The sequence below is a fragment of the Arachis hypogaea genome, chromosome 3, assembly GCF_003086295.3.
Source record: "Arachis hypogaea cultivar Tifrunner chromosome 3, arahy.Tifrunner.gnm2.J5K5, whole genome shotgun sequence".
NCBI classification, from domain to species: domain Eukaryota; kingdom Viridiplantae; phylum Streptophyta; class Magnoliopsida; order Fabales; family Fabaceae; genus Arachis; species Arachis hypogaea.
In genome coordinates this window covers 139,620,880-139,647,729 of record NC_092038.1, presented here as the reverse complement: position 1 = coordinate 139,647,729, position 26,850 = coordinate 139,620,880, and the positions used below count along the sequence as shown (strand labels likewise).

The 26,850-nt window shown below is 31.7% G+C and overlaps 3 protein-coding genes across 5 annotated transcripts; 2 read left to right on the top strand and 1 right to left on the bottom strand.

The window, feature by feature from the left end:
• The first annotated feature begins 6,340 nt into the window (after positions 1 to 6,340).
• LOC112734592 (ABC transporter G family member 1) lies at positions 6,341 to 9,478 on the top strand. 2 transcript variants are annotated; one of them, XM_025783978.2, is made up of 8 exons: positions 6,341 to 6,664; positions 7,041 to 7,120; positions 7,209 to 7,679; positions 7,758 to 7,844; positions 7,940 to 7,984; positions 8,156 to 8,350; positions 8,453 to 8,542; positions 8,679 to 9,478. In XM_025783978.2, exons 1-8 carry the CDS (start codon positions 6,472 to 6,474, stop codon positions 9,303 to 9,305), a joined length of 1,788 nt encoding a protein of 595 aa, XP_025639763.1. In that variant the 5' UTR covers positions 6,341 to 6,471; the 3' UTR covers positions 9,306 to 9,478. The 2 variants fall into 2 exon arrangements, with proteins under 2 accessions (XP_025639763.1, XP_025639762.1); XM_025783977.2 differs by having other exon boundaries at positions 7,940 to 8,065.
• Positions 9,479 to 12,255: 2,777 nt separating this feature from the next.
• LOC112734591 (cytochrome b561 domain-containing protein At4g18260) lies at positions 12,256 to 14,540 on the bottom strand. Of its 2 annotated transcripts, none has more exons than XM_072233691.1 (4): positions 14,053 to 14,540; positions 13,671 to 13,838; positions 12,940 to 13,088; positions 12,256 to 12,762 (listed from the first exon to the last, which is right to left on the bottom strand). In XM_072233691.1, exons 1-4 carry the CDS (start codon positions 14,200 to 14,202, stop codon positions 12,414 to 12,416), a joined length of 816 nt encoding a protein of 271 aa, XP_072089792.1. In that variant the 5' UTR covers positions 14,203 to 14,540; the 3' UTR covers positions 12,256 to 12,413. The 2 variants fall into 2 exon arrangements, with proteins under 2 accessions (XP_072089792.1, XP_025639761.1); XM_025783976.3 differs by having other exon boundaries at positions 13,671 to 13,835; positions 14,053 to 14,536.
• A 5,444-nt stretch (positions 14,541 to 19,984) lies between these two features.
• LOC112734589 (small ribosomal subunit protein uS11) lies at positions 19,985 to 22,235 on the top strand. Its single transcript, XM_025783974.2, has 6 exons — positions 19,985 to 20,113; positions 20,618 to 20,737; positions 20,825 to 20,870; positions 21,338 to 21,423; positions 21,662 to 21,791; positions 22,001 to 22,235. Exons 1-6 carry the CDS (start codon positions 20,111 to 20,113, stop codon positions 22,066 to 22,068), a joined length of 453 nt encoding a protein of 150 aa, XP_025639759.1. The 5' UTR covers positions 19,985 to 20,110; the 3' UTR covers positions 22,069 to 22,235.
• Positions 22,236 to 26,850: the final 4,615 nt, after the last annotated feature.

The window sequence follows — 26,850 nt, the reverse complement described above, 5'->3', positions numbered from 1 at the left end:
CCATTTCTACTCAGAGACTTCAATTAATTTGAACATTTTTTTTAGCAACGCTAACTATTAGAAATTCAGACATAGGAACCAAGTTCATAGTTTGTTAAATGTACGGTATATAAGAGATGGCTTACTTGTCCAGGTTGCCTTGGAAGGGTTTATAGAGTACAGAATGTACGGATTCAGTTGAGACTATACACAATGTAACTGAAAAGGTACTTGTTCTCGTAATTACGTTTGTTTAATGTATAAAGCAGGATCTCAACTCAAAAGGATTCATGATACGCCTAACAAGAAACCCAACCAGCAAACTCAAAACAACAGCAGCCCAATTGAGGAACCAGAAGAGAATGTTGAAGCAGCAGGTGGGATAGCCACTGAGAAAGGCCCAACAAGTAAGAGAGAAAGAAGAGCCCCATCATGGATGAAGGATTACCATATGAACTAATAGAGGGAGAGCATGATAGTCAATCCATATAGGCAGTTAGTTAGGATCTCAGAGGAATAAAAGGTAAGGGGTAAAGAGAGAAAGAGGGCATAGAGAATTACGAAAGTGTGAAATGGAGTCATTCTCCCAGGACTCGAAGCTGGGGGTGGCGTCATTGTAACTACTGGTGGTTGTTGAATTTTGCTTAATTCTTCTATTTCATTCATCTTTCATCCCGTTCATGTGCATTTTCATATTTTGCATTCATTGAGTCTAACAAATTGGTGCTCTCGTTGAGAAGATTCGGAAATGGAATCAGGAACTCCACTGTCCCGCTTGGAGGATGCTTACCAACAACATCGGTCCGAGATCGCAGCGCTTCAGAGAGGGCAGATCGAAACCATCGCTCAGGTCGTGGAAACCCAAAGCCGACTTGGATCAGTGGAAACGTCGGTTAAGAGCATTGAGAAGATGCTCAAGGAAAGCTTGAAGCTCAAGCAAGCGATACCGAAACATGGAGAGAGTTTCGATTTCGCAGGTTCTACGGGGAATCTCCATCTGTCACAATGGCCGAAGGGAGTTCGGGCCGAGCTACCAGTTTTTAACGGCGAGGGAGTGGAGGAATGGACCTTCCGAGCCAGGGAATATTTCGAGCTTTATGCGGTACCAGAGGCGTGGAGAGTGCGGCTCTTGTCCTTCCACCTCACCGGCCCAGCATATACATGGTATCGATGGTGCGTAAATAATGGCATCATGTATACTTGGGAGGGATTCTTGGAGGCGCTAATCACTAGATTCGGTCGCAATATTTTTCATGACCCAAAGGCAGCGTTGAAAGATCTTCAACAACATCCCACGGTCGCAGAGTACCAGTCCCAATTCGAAGATCTGTCCAACCAAGTCACGGGACTGACAGAGGATTGGCTAGTGTCACTCTTTACGGCTGGGTTGAACGATGCACTCAAGTGCGAGCTCATGCTTGCGAAGCCTAAGACATATGTGGAAGCGGTCGCCCTTGCCAAACTGCATGAGCAGAAGCATAGTGCAAATTCTCTCAATCTGCGGCCACACAGCCACCGTACTGCCGGAGGTACTCCTACCACTCTCAGCCCTGTTCGGCCACCATTGCTACGACCACCCTCATCATCCGCATCATTGAAGTCCCCAGTACTTGAAAAGGGACCCCCTGGCTCACAAAGCGGGAGTAATACTCCTCATCGTCGACTCACAGCTGCCGAGATTAAATAGCGGCGCGAGAAGGGACTTTGTTATTATTGTGATGAAAAGTATTCGGTAGGACATAAGTGCAAATCATCCTTTCTACTATTGGTGGGAGGTGAAAAAATGGATGAGTTACTTCATGGGTGGCAGACCGAAATGACTAATCCAGAGGGAGACTCGGCCAGCTTGGGAACACCCATTCCGGAGGAAGGCGTGGTGGAGATAAGCTTCAATGCCATGGTGGGGGTGTACCACCCAGAAACTATCAGAATTGTTGGAACCTGTGAAGGGAACCCAGTAATGGTATTAGTGGATGGGGGGAGCACCCATAATTTCATGAAATCAGCGACAGCAAGGAAAGTGGGCTTACCAATCACTCAAGTACCGCAGTTGAATGTATATGTTGGTAATGGCGAGTGTATTGGCTGTGTTTCCAAATGCAATCAGGTGCCGCTACATATGCAAGGATTTGGATTCCGGTTAGAAACCTTCATTCTTGATATCAAGGGAGCCGATATTGTTTTGGGGGTACAATGGTTAATGCAATTAGGTGATGTAACAATGAATTATTTGAATTTAACAATGGAATTCGTGGTAGGGGGACAAACTGTAAAGCTGCAAGGTGAGCGGTTGTTCCAGCCAGGGGCAATCGGAGGTAGAACTCTTAACAAGATGGTCACTGCCGATGTCATCGCTTCCTTCATTCATTTAAGAGTGCTGGAACCGAATGAACTTGAAGCCACACCAGAACAGCAAGATCAACAAGTGCAGCAAGTATTGGAAGAGTACCAAGAGGTGTTCCAAGAACCCACCGAATTACCTCCACCCAGAGAAATTGAGCACCAAATTCACCTCCAACAAGGAGCAGACCCGGTAAATGTACGCCCCTATCGTTACCCACATCATCAGAAGGAAGAGATTGAGAAATTGGTGGAGGAAATGCTACAAGCAGGGGTTATTAGAGAGAGTCACAGTGCTTTCTCCAACCCAGTATTACTCGTACACAAGAAGGATGGGAGCTAGCGTTTTTGCATGGACTACCGCGCATTGAATGCAATTACCATTAAGGATAAGTTTCCGATCCCAAATATTGATGAGATCCTTGATGAATTAGGTGGTGCCGAGTACTTTTCCAAGATTGACCTCCGTTCTGGCTACCATCAAATTAAAATGCATGAAAGTGACATTTCGAAAACAGCCTTTCGAACACACTTGGGACATTATGAGTTCATCGTTATGCCCTTTGGGTTAACCAACGCCCCCTCCACATTCCAGGCTACTATGAACGAACTGTTTCGTCCTTATATTCGGAAATTTGTAGCGGTTTTCTTCGACGACATTCTCGTTTATAGCCGGTCCAAGGAAGAACACCTTTGCCACTTGCACACTGCCCTGTCAGTGCTGCAACAGAACCAATTTGTTGCCAAACTTTCGAAATGTGTCTTCTGTCAAACCCAAGTAGAATATCTTGGTCATGTGGTCAGCGGTGCCGGGGTGCAAGTAGATGCTTCCAAGATAGCCGCCATAATTGAATGGCCAAAACCAACCAGCTTGAAACAACTACGGTATTTTCTCGGTCTCACTGGGTACTATCGACGCTTTGTAGCTCAGTATGCGCATCTTGCTGCCCCATTGACGGACCTGCTCAAGCAATTCATGTGTAATGTGTTATCATTTGTTTTTCTTGCATACTTGCAGTGTTTTTCAATGGCTATAAGACAATACCCAACTATTTATTTACTACTCGGGAGATTTCATGGGATATGATTAAGCAAGCACATCATGGATCAAGAACACAAACCTGGTTTTATTATATGACCCCTTAAATTTTGTTGCAGCTATTTATATATGTCCAAGTTTTAGATCTTTTATATGACCCCTTTGTTCAGATAAGTTTTGAGGTAATTTTTAATATATCCTCCGTGGTCATTTCTTTATCTGTTGTCTTGCCATGTCTAATGACCATGTTGTTGTAGGTTTTCTTTTCTGGTCATACTTAATTGATATTGTTATGAAAGGCCAAAAGGTTTACCAAGTTCTGAGTTTCCCTTTGTGTTCATTTGCAGAGATGCCCTTAGCTTCAAGTCATAATATCAATAGTTGAAGGTAGACTGGTTATAGTTCTAAGTAAAACCGATAATATTTCAAGCCAAACTTTTGTTGTATGTTTGTAAGGAACAATAGCGGTAAATGATCATCTTTTGAAACATTAAAAAATAAAAATATCAGGATGTGAGGTGTACATTAAAATTAGTCATTAATATAAAATATATATTAAAATATAAAATATACATTAAAAATAAATTAAATAATATATATATTTATATATAAATGCATGATGGTTGATTAATGTACAAATAGCATTTTCTTTTTTTAATATCTATGCAGGGGAAACTTGCCCTTTGGAGTGACTAGTTTGCGTATGTGGAGGTGGGCAGGTGGCCATTGAGCTTCTTGCGGCCAAAACCATGGATAAAGTTCCAGCAAGTGGATCCTCTCAATTATTAAAAAAAGTTGTGAGTGTCAAATGTGATTTTAACTTTTTATTATTTTTTTATATTTATTTTTTGTCCCACTTATAAAATTAATAGTGGGAGATCACACTTTACTCCTTCAATTGAAAAAGAAATTGAGAGAATCAATTTTCATCATGATGTGTGAGAGAAAGAGTACGTAGTGTGGACCCTACCCCTACTCATAAGTCTTAACTGGCTTAGTTTTATTTTATTTAATAATAGAATAAATGACTATTTGTACCAAAAAAAGATGATAATGCTAAAGATGATAATGTTAACATATGTATTTATGATTGTTCGAAACTGATCTTATATCTATGAAAGTTACTCTTTGTGTGACAAAAGTATCCTATTTTAATTATGCACTTACTTCGTTATTATCCGAACCTACGTGGCATCCACCTTCCAAAACCCTATCCCTCTTCGATTCCATTTCTAATTTCAATCACTCATCTCTATTCTATGGCGGCAGCTTCTTTCTCCTCTGCCGTCACTGCCGCTCTTCCGTCCCTTCGCACCTTCGCCTCATCTCTGCGCTCTCCTTCCCAATTCTCCCTCTTTTCCAAACCCTCCATCAAAAGTGAGAAGCTCCAAACAATCACAAAACACCTATGGAAGATGGGGAATACCACGCCATGCCTCCATCAGAGGCTATTTTTCGATTTGGGTTCAATCCCACAAAAATTGCGTTCTTAACCGGCGTCGAACCACAAGCGTCGCTGTTGTTTGGAGATCACAAACCTGACGACGGAGTATGAGATTTTTTTCGAAATGACTTCAAACCAGTTGTTCGTCCCTGAGATCGGACCTGACGGCTCCCTCGAGAAGCTTCCATAATTAGTTACACTGAGAAGGTTCTCTATTCTTCGCTCTTCAATTCAATTCCGTCATCACTTCATTTTCTCATTCTTCGCTTCCTTCCTTCTCCTTGTTGCAGATCATCGAAGAAGAGCAACTTCAATTGCACAGGTCTCTTTCTCTGGCTATTTTTTTTGTTCATTTGGATCTGGCGATAAGTTTGTGCTCGATTCTTGATTCTTTTTGTGCGGTTGCAGTTGCGGCATTGTTTAAGTTAGGTCGTTTTACTTCAATGGTCGAATTGAATTCATTGTTTTTTATTTTATTTTTGGTTTACAAGTAATTTTAATTTTTGTTCCCTTGAAGTTGAAATTGGACATCAATTTAATATAATCCAATGATTCTCCTAGCAATGATAACTAAAATTCTGTGGCTACGAAAAATTGAAAATGCAATAACAAGCTGGGAAAGCAATAGAAGGATTTGGAAAAGAGGGAGAGTTGGAAAGAAAAGCGCGGGGATGAGGCAAAGGTGCGAAAGGACGGAAGAGTGGCGGTGGCGGCAGAGGAGGAGGAGGCTGCCGCCATGAAATAGGGATGGGTGGTTGAAATTAGAAATGGAATTAAAGATGGATGGGGTTTTGGAGGGTTGGGGTGCCACGTAGGTTTGGATAATAACGAAGCAAGTGCATAACCAAAATAGGGTACTTTTGTCATTTGGAGGGCAACTTTTGTGGGTGCAAGATCAGTTTCAATCTATTATGAGTATATATGTCAATGTTATTATCTTTTATAGGTACAAATGGTCATTTATTCAAATATAAAGAAAATTTGAACATGTTAGTTGATCGATAGTCGTCAGAATATGTCAATGTTCATGTTTACTAAATGGCATTTATATTAGGACTGGTGATACTAATTCTATTTGTGGGTATCTAATTCAATTCAATTTGTTTGAATAGAGTTAATAATTTGATTCGTAATAGATCGAATTAAGAGTATAGCAGATAAGATTGGATGCGTTGACCGAAATCAAACCTATTTTTTCTTATTTTTATAATTGTAATATAGATTTTATTATGATTTTGTTGCTTTTAATTTTAATATGGAATTAATTTTGTATCTTGTTTTGTTTTTATTAATATATTTATGAATTATGAAATGACTAAATATTATGTTTAATACTTTGATTGAAATTAATAAAATTTATTATAAAATATAAATTAAACAAAAATTAGATATCAAATAAAATACACACTAAGTCACCAAAAAAAAAAAATACACACTAGAATTGGCTTAAATATCTAAATGTGTCGGTAGCAGCCATTGGATGGCACGTCAATTATGGTTCTGTTTATAGTTGTGCGGTTGCATTAACTCGTGCCAATGTGACAATGTCGTATCATTATCCAACGTGTTTAGACACCATGCATGCACGCACCACTATTATACTTAAACCTATTAAACGTCACCTTGAGTCGTCGAGGATGAAATCATAAAGTTAACCCAATTAGTTATCATGCGAAGAATTCAAGGAGAAGAAACGGAGGGAGTGACAGTGACATGGGAGAATTTGTGGGTGACTGTTCCAAACGGAAAGAATACACTACCAATTCTGCAGGGCCTTACAGGCTATGCACAACCGGGGAGGCTTTTGGCTATAATGGGACCTTCCGGCTGTGGCAAAACCACACTTCTTGATGCCTTATCAGGTGATCATGCATTGCCACATGCAGTCATCATTGTTGCTCTAGACTCCAGAAGCATGTAAATAAGGGCTTTTTTTATTAACGGAACAAAATTTAAGGACTGATTTGACTACTTGTTTGAGAGGCTTTAATTTTGTCATGATAATGATTTTTGTCTTTTGAAGGACTAATAAGATAATCAAAAATACTATTTGCATGTTAAAATCAACTACCGAAATCAGTCTCCATATATTTATGTACAAATACATGTGAAATTTATTTTATTTTTAATACATATTATATTTTATATTTTGATGTATATTCTATGTTAGTAACTGATTTTAGTAGTTAAATAATTAAAACGAGATTTTACTTTATTTTTTGCAATTTTCTTTTTCAGGAAGATTGAGCTCAAACATAAAGCAGAAAGGGAATATTCTAATAAATGGCCATAAACAAGAACTGGCTTATGGAATATCAGTAAGAAATATGTCCAAAAGTTCTAAATCCTTAAAAACAAAAAATAAATAGAGGAACATTTAAGAAATGAGTTTTGTTGTGATGTTAGGGATATGTAACACAAGACGATGCTTTGCTGTCAACTTTAACAGCTGGGGAAACTTTATACTACTCGGCACAGCTTCAATTTCCTGATTCCATGCCCGTATCAGAGAAGAAGGAAAGAGCTGATGTAACTCTCAGGGAAATGGGTCTGCAAAACGCCATTCACACAAGGGTTGGAGGCTGGAGTTCTAAGGGTCTCAGTGGGGGACAGAAAAGGAGACTCAGCATTTGCATTGAGATCTTAACACGCCCAAGACTCCTGTTTCTTGATGAACCAACAAGTGGACTTGATAGTGCAGCCTCCTATTATGTCATGAGAAGAATTGCTAACCTTGTTCAGAAAGATGGCATTCAAAGGACTGTTGTTGCATCAATTCATCAACCTAGCAGTGAAGTTTTTGAACTCTTCCATGACCTTTGTCTTCTGTCTTCTGGTGAAACTGTATATTTTGGTCCTGCTTCTGATGCTAATCAGGTTTGGAACTAAAACTTCTACCAAGAAGCACATTTTTTGTTTTGTAACAATGAATACATTTTTTGTTTTGTAAAGCAGTTTTTTGCTTTGAATGGTTTTCCTTGTCCGACACTCCATAATCCTTCTGATCATTACTTAAGGATCATAAACAAAGATTTTGAACAGGTATGCAGAATTTGTGAATTCGATGCAACATGTTAATTCTTCTGCTTAAAAACATGTACTTGAACACTGTGAATTTTTGTGATTGCTTTCATCAGGAAGCTGAAGAAGGCTTTGGTAGCAGAGTAACTGCAGAGAAAGCTGTTAGTATCCTTGTGAAGTCTTATAGCTTGTCTCAGATTAAGAACAAAGTTTATACAGAAGTGGCAAACATAAATCAACGTGTGAGGTTTATGTCAAATTCCTCAAAAAGAAGAATTTCCCACGCACAGATTCAAAAGACTAATAATAATTTTTTTCATTCATGACTTTAGGATTTTGGTGCAGTAGAAAAGAAGAGGGACCATGCTGCGTTCCTGATTCAGTGCCTTGTTCTTATAAGAAGATCTGCACTGCATTATTTCCGCGACTTAAGCAATTACTGGCTGCGCCTTATTGTGTTTATTGCAATAGCTCTAAGCTTGGGCTCTATCTACTATGATATTGGCTTTGGTGTTGGATCTATTCAGGTAAACACAGGAAATTAAAGCCATAAGATATCCCTTAATTGTAGCTTTCAATAATCAAGGTTAATGAGTGGTAATACTGTTTTTGTCATGCACTTGCTTCAGGCCAGAGGATCTCTGCTTGCTTTCTTAAGTTGTCTTTTGTCTTTCATGACACTCGTTGGTGGATTTGCTCCGCTACTAGAGGAAATCAAGGTAAATTGTTTGTCTCTTGGTCCTTATTTAAATGTTAATGGAACTTTCTCCTAGTTTCACTACATTGCAATTGAGTAACTTTCTTCTTTACTCTGTGTGTATTATAGACATGAAATTTTCCTTTGGGTGGTGTTAGGTATTTGAAAGAGAGAGATTGAATGGACACTATGATGTTACAGCATTTCTCATAGGGAACACATTTTCTGCTGTTCCATACATGCTACTAGTAACTCTGGTTCCGGGATTAATATCCTATTACCTTTGTGGATTCCAAAAAGGACCAGAACACTTGGTATACTTTGTATCAGTGCTATTTGCCATAGTTATGTGGGTTGAGAGCCTCATGCTTGTTGTGGGAAGTGTCTCCCCTAACTATGTTATAGGCATGTTGATTTCTGGTGGAATTCAAGGAATCATGACCCTAGTTGGTGGATTCTATAGGTTACCAAATGATCTTCCAAAACCCCTATGGAAATATCCTCTGTATTATGTGTCTTTTCAAAAGTATGGACTCCAAGGATTATTCAAGAATGAATTTGAAGGCTTAACATTTATGATGGGCCAAGATGGAGGTGGTAAGAATAACATAAACATTAGTGGTGGGGAGATTCTAATAAAGACATGGCACGTGGAAATGGGACACTCTAAGTGGGTTGATCTTGGAATCTTTTTTGTAATGATTGTTGTGTATAGAATGCTGTTCTTGGCAATCACTAAGAGCAAGGAGAAGTTGAGGCCTGCATCTATTTGCTGCTTTCACTAGAGTACAGAGGCCTGAATAAATGAATAGAGTCCATAATTATACCCTTAAATTGGTGTGTAATTCAAACACTCAATTGAATTTAAAGATGAAGAAATAGCAAATGTAAAAATGTATTAACTATGATTGAATCCACCACAGCAAAATTTCAATATCTGCAGGTATTTCAATTGCAATCTCTTGGAACTTTATCTGCCAATCTTCTTTTTGCGAACTCATGAATTCTATGGTTTAGTTGAAATGCAACTACTTTTAGCTGAGTTTTTTAACCAATCCCTTTGAGTTGAGTAATTAGAATCTTTGATTGCACAGTTTCAACTTTCAAGCTAACAGTTTCTATTTCCATTTTTTTTCTGGAATGCCTTTTGCAATATTGGGTTAGAGGGGGTTTTTCTTGGGGGAAAAAGTTTTAAAGTAAGATATTGGTAAACTAAAAAAAAGGAATTAATTAATATTAAATTTATGATTTTTATCATATATTAATATTTTAAAATTTAATAGTGATTGAATACTTATTTTCTCATTTTACCACTTTAATTAGAGGAGCTTAATCCTTCTGCATTAACCCATTTTCTTTATGACATTTCCTTTGGTTATGAGGTCATATATGTCTTATTTGAGTTTTAGTCAAGGGTTGTAATTTTTAACTGAAGAGTTTGCCTTTAACTTTATTATATTGTAGATTTCACATTAAAGACGCAGGGTATTTCTAATTTTCTTAAGTCTCTATAATAAGTATATATTTTAAAACGTTAATGGGAAGAAGTGAAGAAATATTATTTGTTGACTTATCTAAACGATTTTATGTAATGCCTTATACTTTTATAATATTGTAGATTATACATTATAGATGTAACGTAGTTTAGTGCTAGCATAAAGTGTAATATTTGTAGAATTCAAACATGATATGAAGATATTCCTTGTAAAATTTATTTCTTGTTTAATAATAATAATAATAATAATAATAATAATAATAATAATAATAATAATAATAATAATAATAATTCAAACTAAATAACTATAAAACTACGATATACAAATAAGTAACCAATTGAATCAATCAAATTTATTATTTTTGTTTCTACGAATAAGAATTGCAAATGGAAAGGTTATTGTAAAAATTAGAATTTAATGTTAAATATAAATATTTGATTATTTTTTTCAGCTAAATAAAAAGATAAGCTTGGGGGTTTTTTGGACTTGAAGATTGGGCTTAAATTTAGATTCAAAGCTAACCAGGCTTAAAATTTATGCAGACTACAATATATAATGGGCTGTATACTGGGCTTCTTTCACCATTGGACTCTTCCTTCTTTCTCTTTTCTGGTCTCTCCATACACTCCTCCTCCACTCACCCACTCCAACTGTTTTTTTGGGTCCGAGTCAAGCTTCCTTTTAGGGTTTTTTTTTTTCTCTGTTCGGGTTCGCGCCAATGTCTCACATTCGATTCTAGTTTCCCGCGACTGTACGGCAACCCACACGGAAACCGCCCAGCACCACCACCCTCCGACCAATCTCGCCGTTGCATTCCAAAACCCTAGGGGAAAATTTTGCGATCATAGCAGCTGTGAGACCAAGTTGCTACTTGCTCATCATCATCTTCCAATTATATGTGGTTCACTGATACTTTACTACTTAATTTCTAATTGGATTGCATCTTCGATTTCATCTGTTCTTAAAACCCTAGCTTTGAATCAACAATGCGTCAGTGGGTTTGAGTCGCTGGAACTCCTCCCAAATCTCGCGGGGAAGAACACAAATCTGTCTGTATTGTTTTTGACATCCCCCCCCCCCTCTCTTTGTTGATGCATTGTTTCCTTAGTAACACTTGTTGTGTTAGTGGACCAAAGGTGATGGTGGCTTTGCGAACAAGGTGTTCCCGGTTCCCCATTAACGCCGCTGTCTATAACACTGGTACGGTGGCGTCATGCCTTTTATCTTTTTGTTTTCAACAAAAAGTTGTGTATTTTATTGCTGTAACAATAAAATAAAATAACATAAAATAAATTGTTTTTGCTTTGTTCATAGGCCAAGGTATACTCAATAGTGACAAAACAAAACTGCGAGGCCTGGGGAAGGGGAATAGTGGTAATGGAAGTTACAGTTATAGGTTGTTGGTATTTTGTTTACTTGGGATATCATATCCTCCTCAAGTAATGTTAGGGTACTTGATATACCAGTGGTCACTTGAAGAGGATTTAAATCGCTGGGAAGCAGTTATTAGGCTGCAGGTAAAATATGTCTTGGTGATTTTAGACAGTATATGGACCATACATCTGGCAAGGAGTAAAATCTTATGTAGCCATTAACCCATTCAATAGATTTGCTTTGGGTTTTGGGTAATGTAACTTGTAAATGAATTGCAATTTGGAAGCTTTTGCAGTTTTCTGCTTAAAACAATCAGCCATTGGTGCTTCTGAAGATTAGTTCTAGTATATTTAGTTGGATAGATAAATTCAACATTTGTTAATACAAGGCTTTGTTTCTGGTGAGTTCTGGCCGTAATCTAGCATGCGGGTGGTTCTTGCCTATATTATTTCTTCATCATTCTTACAAGGATATATTTTGTTGACAATTAGGTCCTCCAATGTTATGTTTTTCAGGTATATTTTATCAACCCTATGTGGTCAGTTAAGTCAGTGATGTGGTTGTTAGTGATAAGTAGATTATGATTTATCACTAGTTCACTACAGCATTGTCAAAATGTGGTTGTTAGTGACACAAGTTCTCTATGCCAGTTAAGTTTTAGCTTCTTTTTTTCTTTTCTTTTTCCTACATGTTAATTTTCTGCTAATCATTATTCCAAAATCACAAGTTCACAACTGCATACAGAATTATCTACACATTCTATGGTCAGCATCCATACCCACACTTGTAATATTTAGAATACACAAAAAAAAAAAAAGAAGGAAAAGAAGGGGGGGGGGGGGGGGTTTAAATTACACACACCAAATAAAACTTACTTTTTGATGAATGCACTCTATTAGTTTCAAGCTCAACCTTCATAAAGTGCAGCCACCAAAAACTAATTGAAGTGAAAACAATCCAATACAGTACCCCTTATATCTAGGTTAAAAATAAGTAAAATTAATGAATCACACCCCCATAATATTAGTCAAACAAATTGCCAAGTGCATTTCTCTTTGCACATGCAACAAGTTGTAACTCCTTTTGATGATCTTGCCTTTGAGGAATATTATCTTGGTCAGATGGAACTATTGACTCAGTCCCTACAATCACTCCTTGCTTTTTCAAGTGTTCCAATTTATCTTGTAAGAGATAAATCAATCCTATGATAGAGACTTGAGCTGTGAAAAGGATAGTCCAAAATCTTGTGCTTTTCAATGTTCTCTTATGGAAAGCTTCTAAACCTGTGAATATGTTGATGATCCCCACAAGAGAAACTATTGTTCCAAGTATCCAGTGCACAAAGTACCAGTAACTCCTTTCTTTCTTTCCTCTGCAAAATCAAGTTACAAATTTTGGACCTATGAGATTAGAAGAAAGTGCACCTAGAAATGTATAAAAATGAGTGCTTCTACAAGGCATTTTTTTCTTTTTTTTTTTAAATTTTCTAATTTGGATTAGTGAGTTGCTTTATGAAATGAAATACAAATATATTTGATGAATTGAACACCTGTGAGGTCTAAAAAATCCAATGAAGGCTTGCATCAAAAGTGCAGCATAAAGTGCTAGACCTAATCTTTGATGGTTGTTGTCAAATGAGTTCTCAAACTTTTTCAATGATATGGCAGCTCCAACTGTGGCAAGAAGCACTGAAAGCATCTGTTAGAAGCAATGTTAGACTCTGCACAATGTGGTTACAAAGGTAAATAAAATAAAAATTAAAAAGGGGATCATATCAGAATACATAATGCTGCATTTGAAACGAAGATTAGGGTGGGAAGAGACACAGACTAGTGTCATTCTTTTTGAAATGCACACTTACATTTTAGTCTTCCTATGCTTTTGTATTTTGTATCCATAGACACTAACCAACATAACCTACGAAGCAAAAAACTCAAAGCGACTTTTTTTAATATATACTAGCTTTTAACTGAATCAAAGTTGTGGTCTACAAGAAAATAAATCAAATATAAAAAGGTTTGAGTTTGGACACTCCACTACTAAAGCTAAAGTAAGTAATGATTATGTTGCAACCAAAAGATCAAGATTTCAATGATTACACCAGTGAACTTTCAAGAAGCATCCTATATACTCCACTAACTAAAAATAAAAATAATCTACCACCACTAGTTTAATCTCTAACGACTTAACATAATAATCAATAGTTTAGGGAATTAAAATTAAAATGATTAGTTTTAATTTTTTTTTTTTTTACAAGAAAAATTAGAAGACATGTGTGACCTGAAAAACAACATGGAGATAGAAAAGGAATCTACTCCTTCTTGATCCAGGTTCTGCTTTACATGACCCTCTAATGGTAAGAATCCCAAGAGGCATCAAGAACCCCATTGAAGCCCATAGGAGCAATCCATGAAGTGCAATATCAGTTGTTTTCTGATGATTTATCTGCTATAATAACTGAAAATAGTTAAAATCAAAATTCAAAACTCATAAACCTGGATCTCTTAGCATTTGAATACTGCATATCATGTTTTCTCAGTACAAAAGAGAGATAAGGATATGTAGTTTTATATCTGGTGTAGCATAAAGAGTTAGAGGCATTAAAAAAGAATATACAAGATGAAGAAAAAAAATAAAGAAAACTTGAATCTGATTTGTGTACCCTGTAAACTTTGTTCCCTCTTGTGCTTTTGTGACTGCTAAATTTATTTACCTCCTCAAATGCTATGGTGCATTCAGCGAATGGAAGATGAATAACATAAAATGAAACAATAACAATAAGAAAGTAAAATGGCTTGAAAGAAATATGCATTCTCCCAAATAGCAATGCAAATCTGTACAAATCACCACTCTGTAACTACCCTTTTCTCTCGTTTTTGAAGGTAAAGATGGTTGAGGATATGATTGTTCTTGGGGATGTCAAAGAGAGCTTTATAAATGCGTTGAAGGGACTACTACTGCCTCTACTTTTGGTATAATTATAAAGAATAAGCTTAAAAAAGTGATGATACATTATGCAATGTGAATATACTAATTGATGGCCATCATGGTATATTTGCTATAAACTCAACGAGTTAGTACAACATAGGTTGGTTTAATGTAAAGATTAGCTTTTACTAGGAAGAAAGTAAAGTTCTTATGGTTTAGTGGGACATATTTAATTTACTTTACATCAATTTCAAGGGTGGGGTTGGTTGACATTGGGATATACAATGTTATGGAGGTGTTGAAAAATGACAAAAACAAATATGTCAAAATCCTCTAGATGCTTGTGGGGCTTTGGTTTGAGGTGGACAGTTCGTGAGGTTACTAAAGTGGATAAAATTAGGATATAATTAAGTTAGACTCATGTATTAATTTGTCTATCACATTAATTCGACTAGAATTCATCAATTAAGTAGGAAATGATGAATAAATTTACTAATATAACTTATGAGTAATTGCACATGATGTAGTTTAACTTATTTGAACTCCATGAATAAGTTTACTAATATAAATTTATTAGGATTTATTTGTATACTATATCTGATAAACAACAAAGATAGAGAACAGAGACAAACAGAGAGATAGTAGCAGATATGTTTATATTTATTATTTTTAAGACAGAAAACTTTTATATTTTTGTCTCTATTATCCAGGAATGCGATAATGGGCTCAGTTCCCGCTCTATTCCCATTAAGAAAAGGGTAAATACTTATCTTCACCTCTCGTAATTTTTTTAAAGAATTTTAAGATTTTTGAAAAAAAAAAAAACTTTTTTTGGTCCTTAATATTTATTTTTATGAGATTGATTAGTCTCTTATGAATGATTTCTCTTAAGAATATATTTATGTAACATATTATTAATATTTCTTAGTTTTACACCGTATATTTTAAAAAAGAAAAAATATATAAGAAAAAAATTAAATGGCCTTAATAATTATTCTTAAAAGACAACGAGATTCTCAATAAAAAAAGAATTTGTCAATTCTAGTTGGTTTTTAATAGATAAATCAACAGTTTAACATGTCATGTAGGTTTATTTTGTTAATACAGAGAAAAAAAATTGATAGAGAAACTAATCAATCTCATAAAAATAAATATCAAATGTCAAAAAGAATAATTTTTTTTGTTAAGGACCTCATTGTCTTTCGAGATAATTATAAAAAATCGTTTAGTATTTTTTTCTCTTAAAAAAAATCCTATTTTTTTCTCTTTTTTCATAATAAATCTCATTTTGATCGGGTGAATTTTGGTGGATATTTACAAGTATTAATTGAAAAATACAACATAAAATTTATTCATATTAGTTCAACCTTAAACAATTTTAAATATATAAGATTATTTGTATATTATCTATCATACTTTTATAATAGTATTTAGATTTCATATTAAAAAGTTCAACAATAATTAAAATTATAATGTTAATTATATTTTTATGTAAATAAAAAATATAATTTAGCGGATTTTCGTAAGGCAAAAATCTCTTTTTTCATTTTAACTTATTTATGAGAAGAGATCTTTATTTTTGTGAAAATTTGACAAATCTCCATTTTATTTTTGTGACGAATAATCCTCACATATACTTATTTTAGTAGATTTTTTTTCGGTTCAACTAGGTATCCTTTAAAAATCGTACAACATTCAGTCTTTTATTACAATAATTAAAAAAAATTAAAACAAACACAACTAAAAATTATGAATAGATTTATTGTCTTTTTAAAATTAAATATACATTCAAAATACAATCTAAAAAAACTAAAATTTAAAATTTAAATTTTAAATTTTTGTTTCAGATTTAATATATTTAATTATTAATATATTATAATTTAAATACATATCTAAAAATCAAATTATTCAAAATTCAAAATTTTGATTTTAAAAATATAAAATAAACCTTAAACTATCAAATTATTAATTAAACTCGTACAAAACACTCAAAGAAGCAGAGAAGTCACGTTTGCGCCATGTCGAAAATTCAGAGGCACACATGGAAAACTCAGAGGTGCACATCGAGAAGTCATCCTCCGCTGTCGTTCATCCTCTTCCGTGCTCATCCTCAACGCTGCCTTCCTCCTTTTCGGCGCTCATTTACGTCTTTTTAATGTTTAAATTTAAATTTTAGATTTATGATTTTGGATGTGTTTTAAAAATATTTTATGTATAACATCATAATTTTAGATGTGTTACAATTATTTTTTAATGTTTAAATTTAGATTTTAGATTTACGATTTTGGATGTGTTTCAAAAATATTTTCTGTATAACTTCATAATTTTAGATGTGTTACAATTATTTTTTAATGTTTAAATTTAGATTTTAGATTTATGATTTTATATTTTCTGTATAACTTCATAATTTTAGATGTGTTACAATTATTTTTCAATGTTTAAATTTAAATTTTAGATTTATGATTTTGGATGTGTTTTAAAAATATTTTTTTGTATAACTTAATATTTTAGATGTGTTACAATTGAAAAAGAAACTACAATTGAAAATATTTTAGTTTATGTATATAATTATATTCGACCATTCATAATTGTATTATTAACATTTATATTGTATTATTAAAGTTGACTGATTTTAGATGTGTTTTAAAAATATTTTGTATAAAATATCATACTATTAGATGTATTATAATCGAAAAATAACAACACAATTTTAAATTAATTGTTGATTATATACTTTATTTGCAACAACTTTATTAATAAAATTAAATAAGATCAACCTTGTTCCAATTAAATCAGCAGAGTGTTTTTATGTTTAAATTAAAATATAATTAAAAATGTTGAACATGATATTTCTTAACAAATTACATAAATACATGTGTGAAAAATAATGATACATTTCACCAATGCAAAATGAGAGAGTGCTTCAGCTGGAAGGTGGTGATGGTCTTCACCAATGAAGACGAGATGGAGAATTCAGCTGGCAGCGTCCTTTTTGGTTTGGGATTCACTGATGCGTGTGAATATCCCGTAGAATAAGGAATTTAAAAAACTGTATTTGTTACGTGAAGTTACGAAAGTAAAGCAAAATCACCGTAACCACCAATGAAGTGGGTGGGTTTTAAAATTTAAATTTAAATTAAAATCTAATTATAGATATGTATCTACAAAATAGGAACATGTTACACTAAAAAAATAATTAAATATTATTTAAATCTGATTAAAGGCTGATTAAAGGCTGATTAATATTGTACAACTAGTATTTCCCAATTTTTTTTTACAATCTAATTTTGATGTACTATTAAAATAATATCATTTTATATGTGCATTAAATCACATAATAATACATAAACAAAAATAATTATCTTTTATATTAACTACATAAATAATCATTAAAAAAACAGTTGTAATTAACGATTATATAAAACATTTTATACTCTTAAGACTTAAAAATTAAACTCTTTCTTTTATCGTCTCTAATATTATCCTAACAACTTTCCAACAGAGTCATAGTGACAGCATATTTGAAGTAATTAATCAAACAAGGCATATCATTATTTCATAAATTTAAACATCAATTAAAATAAGTCTATGCGGTTAATTAAAAGCTCTAGATAAATAAATTACTCAAGCTTAGACACACACCAAAACATCCACTAAACGAAGTTATCATAATTATTTAGCATGGCCCAATCACATGATAAAACGCCCATGACCAATTAAAACACTATTTTGAACTAAAGCTACCAAAGAGGGCCATTTCATGAGTATTATTTAGGTGATATATCAACATTTTCATGCCACCTTTTGAAATCTGGAACCAAGAAGTAGGACGAACAGGAATATAGTGACAGAGACGTTATTTTATTTTGAGGTCAAATTCGCTGCAATTTTTATTTTGTAATATTTTATATTGTTAAATTATATTATATTTCAATTTATATATATGTGTATCATTATAAAGTTAACTGTTTTTCTATAATATTATAACATAACTAATAACGATTTGACATATTGTAAAGTTATAGTGCTCCTTAGAGAGCGACTACATAATTTCAACTAATTGTAAGGGAGAAAATCAACAACATGGAGACAAAAAAAAAAAAAATCAGAATTTGTTTTATTTAGTATTTATTAATTGTTGCGATCTTATTTAGTATTTATTAATTGTTGCAACAATTAATAAATACTAAATAAGGCAAGTTATGACTGTTTTTGATTGATTTTTTTTGTTACCAAATATTTTCATTTTTTAAAATTAAAATTGAATTAAAGAATTTAGGAGTGCTATATAAATCCTTAAAATCTTTTAACGCTCTTAAAACTTCAACAATTATATTGTCTTAACCTCGATCACATGTTATGTTGCTAAAGGAGTGGTTTATTGATTAAAAGTTTGACCCAAATTTGTATTACTTTAGGATCGTGATGCTTATTGAACAAAAGTGAGTATTTTTCTGTTTTAATTTGTTGAAAAAATATGGAATATTTTTTTAAGAGAAGATATTATTAAAATAAGAAAATCAAATTTAAAATCATTTATATTATATAAGTTTTATTATTTTAATTTAAAAGTGATTGGATTTTTTTATTTTATCAACTTGTTTTCTTTAAAAGATTCCATAAAGATATTTTAAACAAGAGTATTTGTGTTTCAGAGTGCTGTTGCTGTTAGTTTCTTTTTTTCCTTAAAAAAATTATTGCTTGTAGCAAACTAAATAAAGAGGTAACATATATGATTCAGTTATGGGAATATATATAATAGACATCGTTCATATGTTTTTATCCATTAATAATTAATTACTAACTGAATCGGACAAGTTGGAATTAAAATGGAAATCATGGCGGTAGCACGATTTCAAAGATTTGCATCAAGTGAGTATCAGAGTATCCTCACTACAATTTATACATGTGTGACTATAGATAAGATAAGATAGAGTGTGGATTTAATGTTAATTTTATCTGTATATAAATTTAATTTTATTTTATTTATGAGTTAAGAATATTCTAACTCTAATTTTTATTTGTTTTTAACTGTATAAGTTTTTTTAAAAAATATAATATTATTGTATAACTTGATGAGTATATAAATTAAAAATTCAACACAAATACTTACTTATAAATTAGTGAACTAATTATTAGACTAACTCAACTTAATTTGATTGTTTTTTATTTTATTTTTTTCAGAAACAATTTTTTCGGTCAAGACTTTTTTCTTTTAGAGAAAATGACAAATATGTCCCTGACCTTTTGTTCCGCGGACATTTTTGTTCCTGACAATTGAAAAATACTTTTAAGTCCCTGACCTTCACAAAACTTAGACGGATCAGTCCCTCCGTCTAAATGCCTCTGTCAGGGATTGATCCGTCCAAATGCCTCCGTCAGGGATTGATCCGTCCAAATTTTGTGAAGGTCAGATACTTAAAAGTATTTTTCAAATGATTAGAGACGAAAATATCTGCAAGGCAAAAGGTCAGGACCTATTTGTCCTTTTCTCATCTTTTTAAAATCCTTTTGTAGTTCACGTTTTTGGTATTCGCGTTGTAATTTGCATTTTTGGGTAGTTTTGCTTAAAGGTCTTTTTGGGCTTATAGGTCCAGAGGTAGATATATGGGCCTAAGGCCCAAGTCCATCAACAACAATATAACGCAGTCCAATCTAAAATCTTAAAACCCTAATGGCATTGAACCATATATATTGGCAAACAATTTTTCAGCTACTCAGGAACTCTCTCAAGCCTCGACTCCAAAACCTAGCAGCAGCAGCAGCAGCTTCAAATCCTTCGGCCATCAGCTATGGTATCTCTATTCCGAATGCTAACCTTTCTGTTAGATTTCGATTCACTCAATTCTCTTGGTTCCAGCTCTATTCTCGATATGAATGTTCATGCTTATCTTTTCCTTCCTAATGTGCTTTCACTTTGGTAATGTCTTGTCGTTTTGTATGATTTGTGATATAGTTAAGGGGTTTGATTGTAGCGTATTAGGGTTTTACATGGTGATTCGGTTACGAATTGATTTGCCGTTGATGTCAAAGCTTCTTTTTTCCTGTTTTTCTCTTTAAGATCTGACTGTTTGTGTGGGATTATGTTTACATCTTTATGATAATTTAGATAAAACAATTAGTAGGAGCTGAAAACAAGATTAGAGGAAATGTTAAAACGTTATAATATATACATTCATTGTTTAGAACTTAATCTTAGTATCGTTGTAATTGGTTATGTTTTATGCTTTTTGTGTTTATGGATAATTGGAAAATGTGAGGGCATTCAATTCTGAGTGTGTATGGTTTACTTGTTACAGTCTAGGAGAAAGGTTAGAGAGCCCAAGGAAGAAACTGTCACTCTTGGCCCTGCTGTTAGAGAGGGTGAACATGTTTTTGGTGTGGCTCGCATCTTTGCATCATTTAATGACACCTTTATTGTAAGTATACCGAATTCAGCTTTTCCTTATTATTTTAGTTGAATTAGCTAAATTTGTGTTTTAATTGGATCGATGGTATCATTGCAGCATGTGACTGATTTGTCTGGAAGGGAAACCCTTGTCCGCATCACCGGTGAGTACCTTTCTCTTTACCTGAGATTGTTCTAAGTGGATACTTTTATTCTGAAACCATTTTATAAAACTGCCTTTTCCTTTGGCACCTACTCAAATGAAGATGCTAAAAACATCTTCTTATGAAGATCGGTGTGTTAAAAGTGTACTTTGTTTGTTTAGCTACACTTTAAAAAAATAACACTTTTAAAACATATCAAAATCAAATCTTACAATTCATCATCTAATGGTAAAAAGAAAGCATCTTCATATGAAAACAATTGTAAAATCTTAATAGTAGTATCCACCTTTGTAAACAGATAATGTGATATAGTAATCTCATTTTTTATTTAACTGTTCTAACTTTCAACTGTTACTACCCGAGATAAAGAAAAGTCTCTATCCTATTAGATGCTTAAGAAATCATGTAGTCTATGCTTCTTGGCGGATATAGTGGTGCAGCTACTTATTTTTTTTTCTTGCAATCAGGTGGAATGAAGGTTAAAGCTGACAGAGATGAGTCATCCCCATATGCTGCTATGCTTGCAGCACAAGATGTTGCTGCTAGATGCAAGGTCGTTAAATAACTAATATTTATTTGTTTTTGGTGTTTCTTTCTTCACCGACTCTTTTAGTACTTTTTTATCGGGTGTTATATTGCCTGTATCAATGGTTATCTGTTGTCTATTAGTTATGATTTTGATTGATTTCTCCAATTCATGTTCATTATCTGCTTCGTCTTTTGTTAAACTCATGATTCTATATTTTTGGTTGGTCTTCAAAGTTTACTGACTTTACTCTATTTGGAAGCAGGAGCTGGGAATAACTGCCCTTCATATCAAGCTCCGAGCCACTGGTGGAAACAAGACAAAAACACCTGGCCCTGGTGCTCAGTCTGCCCTCCGTGCCCTGGCTCGGTCTGGAATGAAAATTGGCCGTATAGGTATTATTTTAAAAATTCTCTTAACTTTGATTTTTGCCTTCTCATTTATGCAACCAATATGCTCCATATGTGTTGCCATTTTCTTTTGGAAAAAAAAATCATAATGTTGATTCTCTTACTAAAATGATAGTTACCTATTTGGTTTTAGAATTCGAGCTAATTTCTTATGGCATTTGAAACTTATTCATTTTTTTTATTTTTATTTTCAGAGGATGTGACCCCGATTCCTTCAGATAGCACTCGCAGAAAGAGTGGTAGAAGGGGTAGAAGGCTTTAAGCTCGCTTTGGCTTGCAGGAGCCTCTTTTTTGTCATTTTGTTTTGTTCGTATTGGAAAACAGTATTGTGGCATCTTAAAATTTAGATGAAGTTGAATTTCAATTTTCTCATATTGTACTTTTTGACATGTCATATCCGACTGTTTTAATTGAGTTAATTTAGAATTATCGTGTCTTCCCTTGCGCCTACTTTCTAGTGATTCCCCTTTTATGCCTATTAGATGAAGTAAATTAGTAAAATACGTAATAGATGAAACTTTTGTCAAACAACAACAACAAAACAACAATAAAGTCTTGGGGGATTGGTTACATGAATCAAACAATATTATGAATCAAACGATATTATTGTACTCCGTCATGTATTATATCTACATTATGAATCAAACGATATTATTGTACTCCGTCATGTATTATATCTACAGAGAGATTAATTTCCTTGCGGGTATTGTTTTTTATTTTCTTAAATTTTAAATTTTGTTAATAGTTTTGGTGAAATAAAATTTGTTTGGACATCACGCTTTGATGATGTATGAAGATATTCTTTTCTTTATAACAAAATTTATGTTGTAAATAACGGTGTATTTTTAATATCAATGTTTTAATAATACTTATTTTAATTGCCATAATTGAATAAATATTAATTAGAATAAAATATATTTTTTATTTCTGAAGTTTGTTAAAAATTTAAAAAATACTCTTAAATTTTATTTTGTTTTAAGTTTGTGTTAGAAGTTTTCAGTTTATATCAAATATATTCTCGACGGCAAAATTTTTAAAAAAATTAAGACTAATTTAACAATAATGTATGAAAATTATGCTTGATTTACTTGTATTGATAGTTGTTTTTATGAAATTGTTGTTGAATTGGGCTTAAATTTTTTAAAAAATTAGCCGAAATTTTTTTGGACAAAATTGAAATAAACTAAAATTTTATTTTTGAAATTTTTATCAAACTTCGGGACAAAAAGTATTCTTTACCATTTATATGTAAATTAAGAAGATATTTAGTTGTGATAGAAAATTTGAACCAAATATAAGATTTGTGTTCAAATCAAGGTTTTTTTTAAAGCAAAGATAAAAGATTCGAACTCATAACTTTTTAATTGAATATGAAAAATTATACTATTTGAGGTATAATTTATTGGTGCGTCTGCTTACTTTATAGTTCAACTTCAATCTACAGATAACATGAGACGAGGAAATAAAATGGTGAAATGACATTATCTTCTACTAATGTTTAATTGCAAGTTTTGTAAGGTTTATACTTTATAGCGTTAATTTGTACATAACTAAAATTTCAGGCTTCAAGTGTGTGAATCCCTGATTTAGACCAACATCTTAATTGACATGAACTCTCAAGTCCCTTCATACTTTTGTACCAAAAAGAAGTCCCTTGATATTCGAATAAACTATATATAAATAGATTATGAGAAAGAGGATTGCAAATAATAATAATAATAATAAAAAAAAAGAGTATGATTCGACTAGAAATTTTGTTATATAAAATTGAGTGCAGTATTCAAAAATAGGTTTATTTGTGTTTTTCGAAAATATCGCAGGCTAATTCGGAATTAATAAAATGCTGGGCAAATTATAATTTTATTTTAAAAAGACAATTTACAGGATGAATTACAATTTATTTTAAATTTATGAAAAAATAATTTGTCGAGAGTACCGTTAGATAAAAACTCAATAAAATAAATTGTAAAATTACCCATATGCAAACTAATTTGGCGCAAATAATAATTTTCATGCGTGGAATTAATTTTTAAACCTATTATATTAAAAAACATATAAGAATATCTATGTATGAATATGATCAAATACATTATTAAGTTGAAGCTTTTTTTTTCTGTTTATCGCCCTAACTTGTGAATTTTCATTCTCAGTTCACTTCCACTTCGTCGGCTGCGAGGGCTTCGTCTCCATCTACAGCCCGCCACCACATCAGCACTCACCTACGTCCAATTTCCACACTCCGCCGTGATTCTTCATGCTGTTGTACGTTTCGCCCCCATTTAAATCTATTAAATGCGTTCCTTGGTTTCCTTGCTTTATTTTTGTGTGTACCACAATCTGAACTATGTAATTTTTTCTTCATATAGAAATTCAATCCATTAGTGTTCGTGTTAGGGTCCTAAGTATGAGAAAAAAATTATCTAATTTAGATTTAAAATACGTTAAGCTTTGATTCACGAGAATTATGTCCTAGTTTGAATAGAATTCAAGACCTTTGTTGTGTAATAATAATAATAATAATAATAATAATAATAATAATAATAATAATAAAAAAGAAGTATGATACGGCTAGAAATTTTGTTATATAAAATTAAATGCAGTACTCAAAAATGGGTTTATCTGTGTTTTTCGAAAATATCGCAGGCGAATTCGGAATTAACAAAATGCTGGGCAAATTGTAATTTTATTTTAAAAAGGCAATTTATAGGCGAATTACAATTTATTTTAAATTTTTGAAAAAGTAATTTGTCGAAAGTAGTTAGATAAAAATTCAATAAAATAAATTGTAAAATTACCGATATGCAAACTAATTTGGCTATTATTTTCATGCGTGGAATTAATTTTTAAACCTATTATATTAAAAAACATATAATGATATCTATGTATGAATATGATCAAATATATTATTAAGTTGAAACTTTTTTTTTTTGTTTATCTAGTCCTAACTTGTGAATTTTCATTCTCAGTTCACTTTCACTTCGTCGGCTGCGAGGGCTTCGTCTCCATCCACCGCCCGCCACCACATCAGCACTCATCTATGTCCAATTTCCACGCTCTGCCGCGATTCTTCCTGCTGCTGTACGTTCCGCCCCTTTTAAATCTATTAAATGTGTTCCTTGATTTTCTTACTTTATTTTTATGTGTACCACAATCTGAACTATGTAATTTTTTCTTCGTATAGAAATTCAATCCATTAGTGTCCATGTTACGGTCCTGTGAGAAAAAAAATATCTAATTTAGATTTAAAATACGATAAGCTTCGATTCTCCTAAATTATGTCCTAGTTTGAATAGAATCCAAGACCTTTGTTCTGTAATAATAATAATAATAATAATAATAATAATAATAATAATAATAATAATAATAATAATAATAATAATAATAATAATAATAATAATAATAATAATAATAAAAATAATAAAAATAAAAATAAAATACGTCTAGAAATTTTGTTATATAAAATTGAGTACAGTACTCAAAAATGGATTTATTTGTGTTTTTCAAAAATATCACAGCTGAATTCGGAATTAAAAAAATTCTGGGCAAATTGTAATTTTATTTTAAAAAGATAATTTACGAGCGAATTACAATTTATTTTAAATATTTGAAAAAGTAATTTGTCGAGAGTACCGTCAGATAAAAACTCAATAAAATAAATTGTAAAATTACTGCTATGCACACTAATTTAGCGCAAATAATAATTTTTGGGTATGTCTAAAATGAACTCAATAATTATATGTTTATTGAATGAGCCACACTTATATAGGTCATTAGATTTTATTAAATGAAAATCAAAGACTAATATAAAAGAAGAGTATTGATGGACTCTAATAAATATCAGAATATTCTAGTACATAAATAAATACTTTAAATGGCAATACTTTAATACACAATTTTTTAAACGGCAACAAAATCTTTTATTCTTAAATAATTAAATATAAAATATAAAATATATGAGTATTTTTTATTTAATAAAATTAATTATGATGCAAAACTTTTTTATAATATTAAAAATTTATATTAAAATAATATTTTAAACTGTAACATAAAAATATAAAATCATTAAAATTTTATTTTATATTACTTGATAAATAATTAGATTATTATATTCAAAATTTATTAACTAACTACTTTTATTAAAGATATTATTATATAATATAATTTTTCATAAAATATTTAAAAAAAATAATTTATTTAAAATATTATATATAATACATAAAAATATTAATTTTTTTATTTTTTTTAAAAACTGAATAAATAATATAATTTTAAATACACACCTAAATAAAAAAATTAATATTTTTATGTATTATATATAACGTTTTAAATAAATTTTACTTTTACAAATATTTTGATATAAAATTATATTATATAATAATATATTTAACAAAGTAATTAGTTAATAAATTTTAAATATAATAACCTAATTATTTGTGAAATAATATAAAATAAACTTTATTTATTTTATATTTTTATGTTGTAATTTAAAATATCATTTTAATATTTAAAAAAATGTATAATAACTAATCTTAATGAATAAAAAAATATATATTTTTTGTATTTATTTATTTTATATTTTTTAGAATAATTTTTTTTATCTTTATGTAATAAAATATGTGATAATCTTCTTTTATATATATATATATATATATATATATATATATATATATATATTAGGGGTGGTAAAACGGGTTGAATCTGTCGGGCCGATCCGCCGAACCCACTAAAAAAGGTGGGTCGGGCTAGAATTTGAAACCTGTCAAATTAAAAAAATTTGCCAAATTATGTATATATGTTCCAATTATGTGACTTTATTTATTTTATTTTACAATTTCGTATATATGTTCAAATTATGTGACTTATTTTTTAAAATAAAGATGGTTCTATTGACAAATATTATTTTGAACAATTTTATTGAAGTTAAAAATTAAAAAAAAAGATAATAAAAAGTTATATTATAATTTGACTATTTTTTATTTGTAATTAATTATTTAATTATTATTTTTTAGTTAATTTCAATTAATTTTTTTTAAATAATAAAGTC

Bases quoted from the DNA above. Each gene is read 5' to 3' on its own strand.
- LOC112734589 (XM_025783974.2), top strand. The intron at 20,871-21,337 runs GTGAGTACCTTT...TCTTGCAATCAG, and splicing joins AACCCTTGTCCGCATCACCG to GTGGAATGAAGGTTAAAGCT. The intron at 21,424-21,661 runs GTCGTTAAATAA...ATTTGGAAGCAG, and splicing joins ATGTTGCTGCTAGATGCAAG to GAGCTGGGAATAACTGCCCT.
- LOC112734592 (XM_025783977.2), top strand. From the start codon at position 6,472: ATGCGAAGAATTCAAGGAGAAGAAACGGAGGGAGTGACAGTGACATGG. The intron at 7,121-7,208 runs GTAAGAAATATG...TTGTGATGTTAG, and splicing joins AACTGGCTTATGGAATATCA to GGATATGTAACACAAGACGA. The intron at 8,066-8,155 runs GTGAGGTTTATG...TCATGACTTTAG, and splicing joins TGGCAAACATAAATCAACGT to GATTTTGGTGCAGTAGAAAA.
- LOC112734591 (XM_072233691.1), bottom strand. From the start codon at position 14,202: ATGCATATTTCTTTCAAGCCATTTTACTTTCTTATTGTTATTGTTTCA. The intron at 13,089-13,670 runs GTCACACATGTC...TGCTTCTAACAG, and splicing joins ATCTCCATGTTGTTTTTCAG to ATGCTTTCAGTGCTTCTTGC. The intron at 12,763-12,939 runs GTGTTCAATTCA...TTGATTTTGCAG, and splicing joins GGATTTTTTAGACCTCACAG to AGGAAAGAAAGAAAGGAGTT.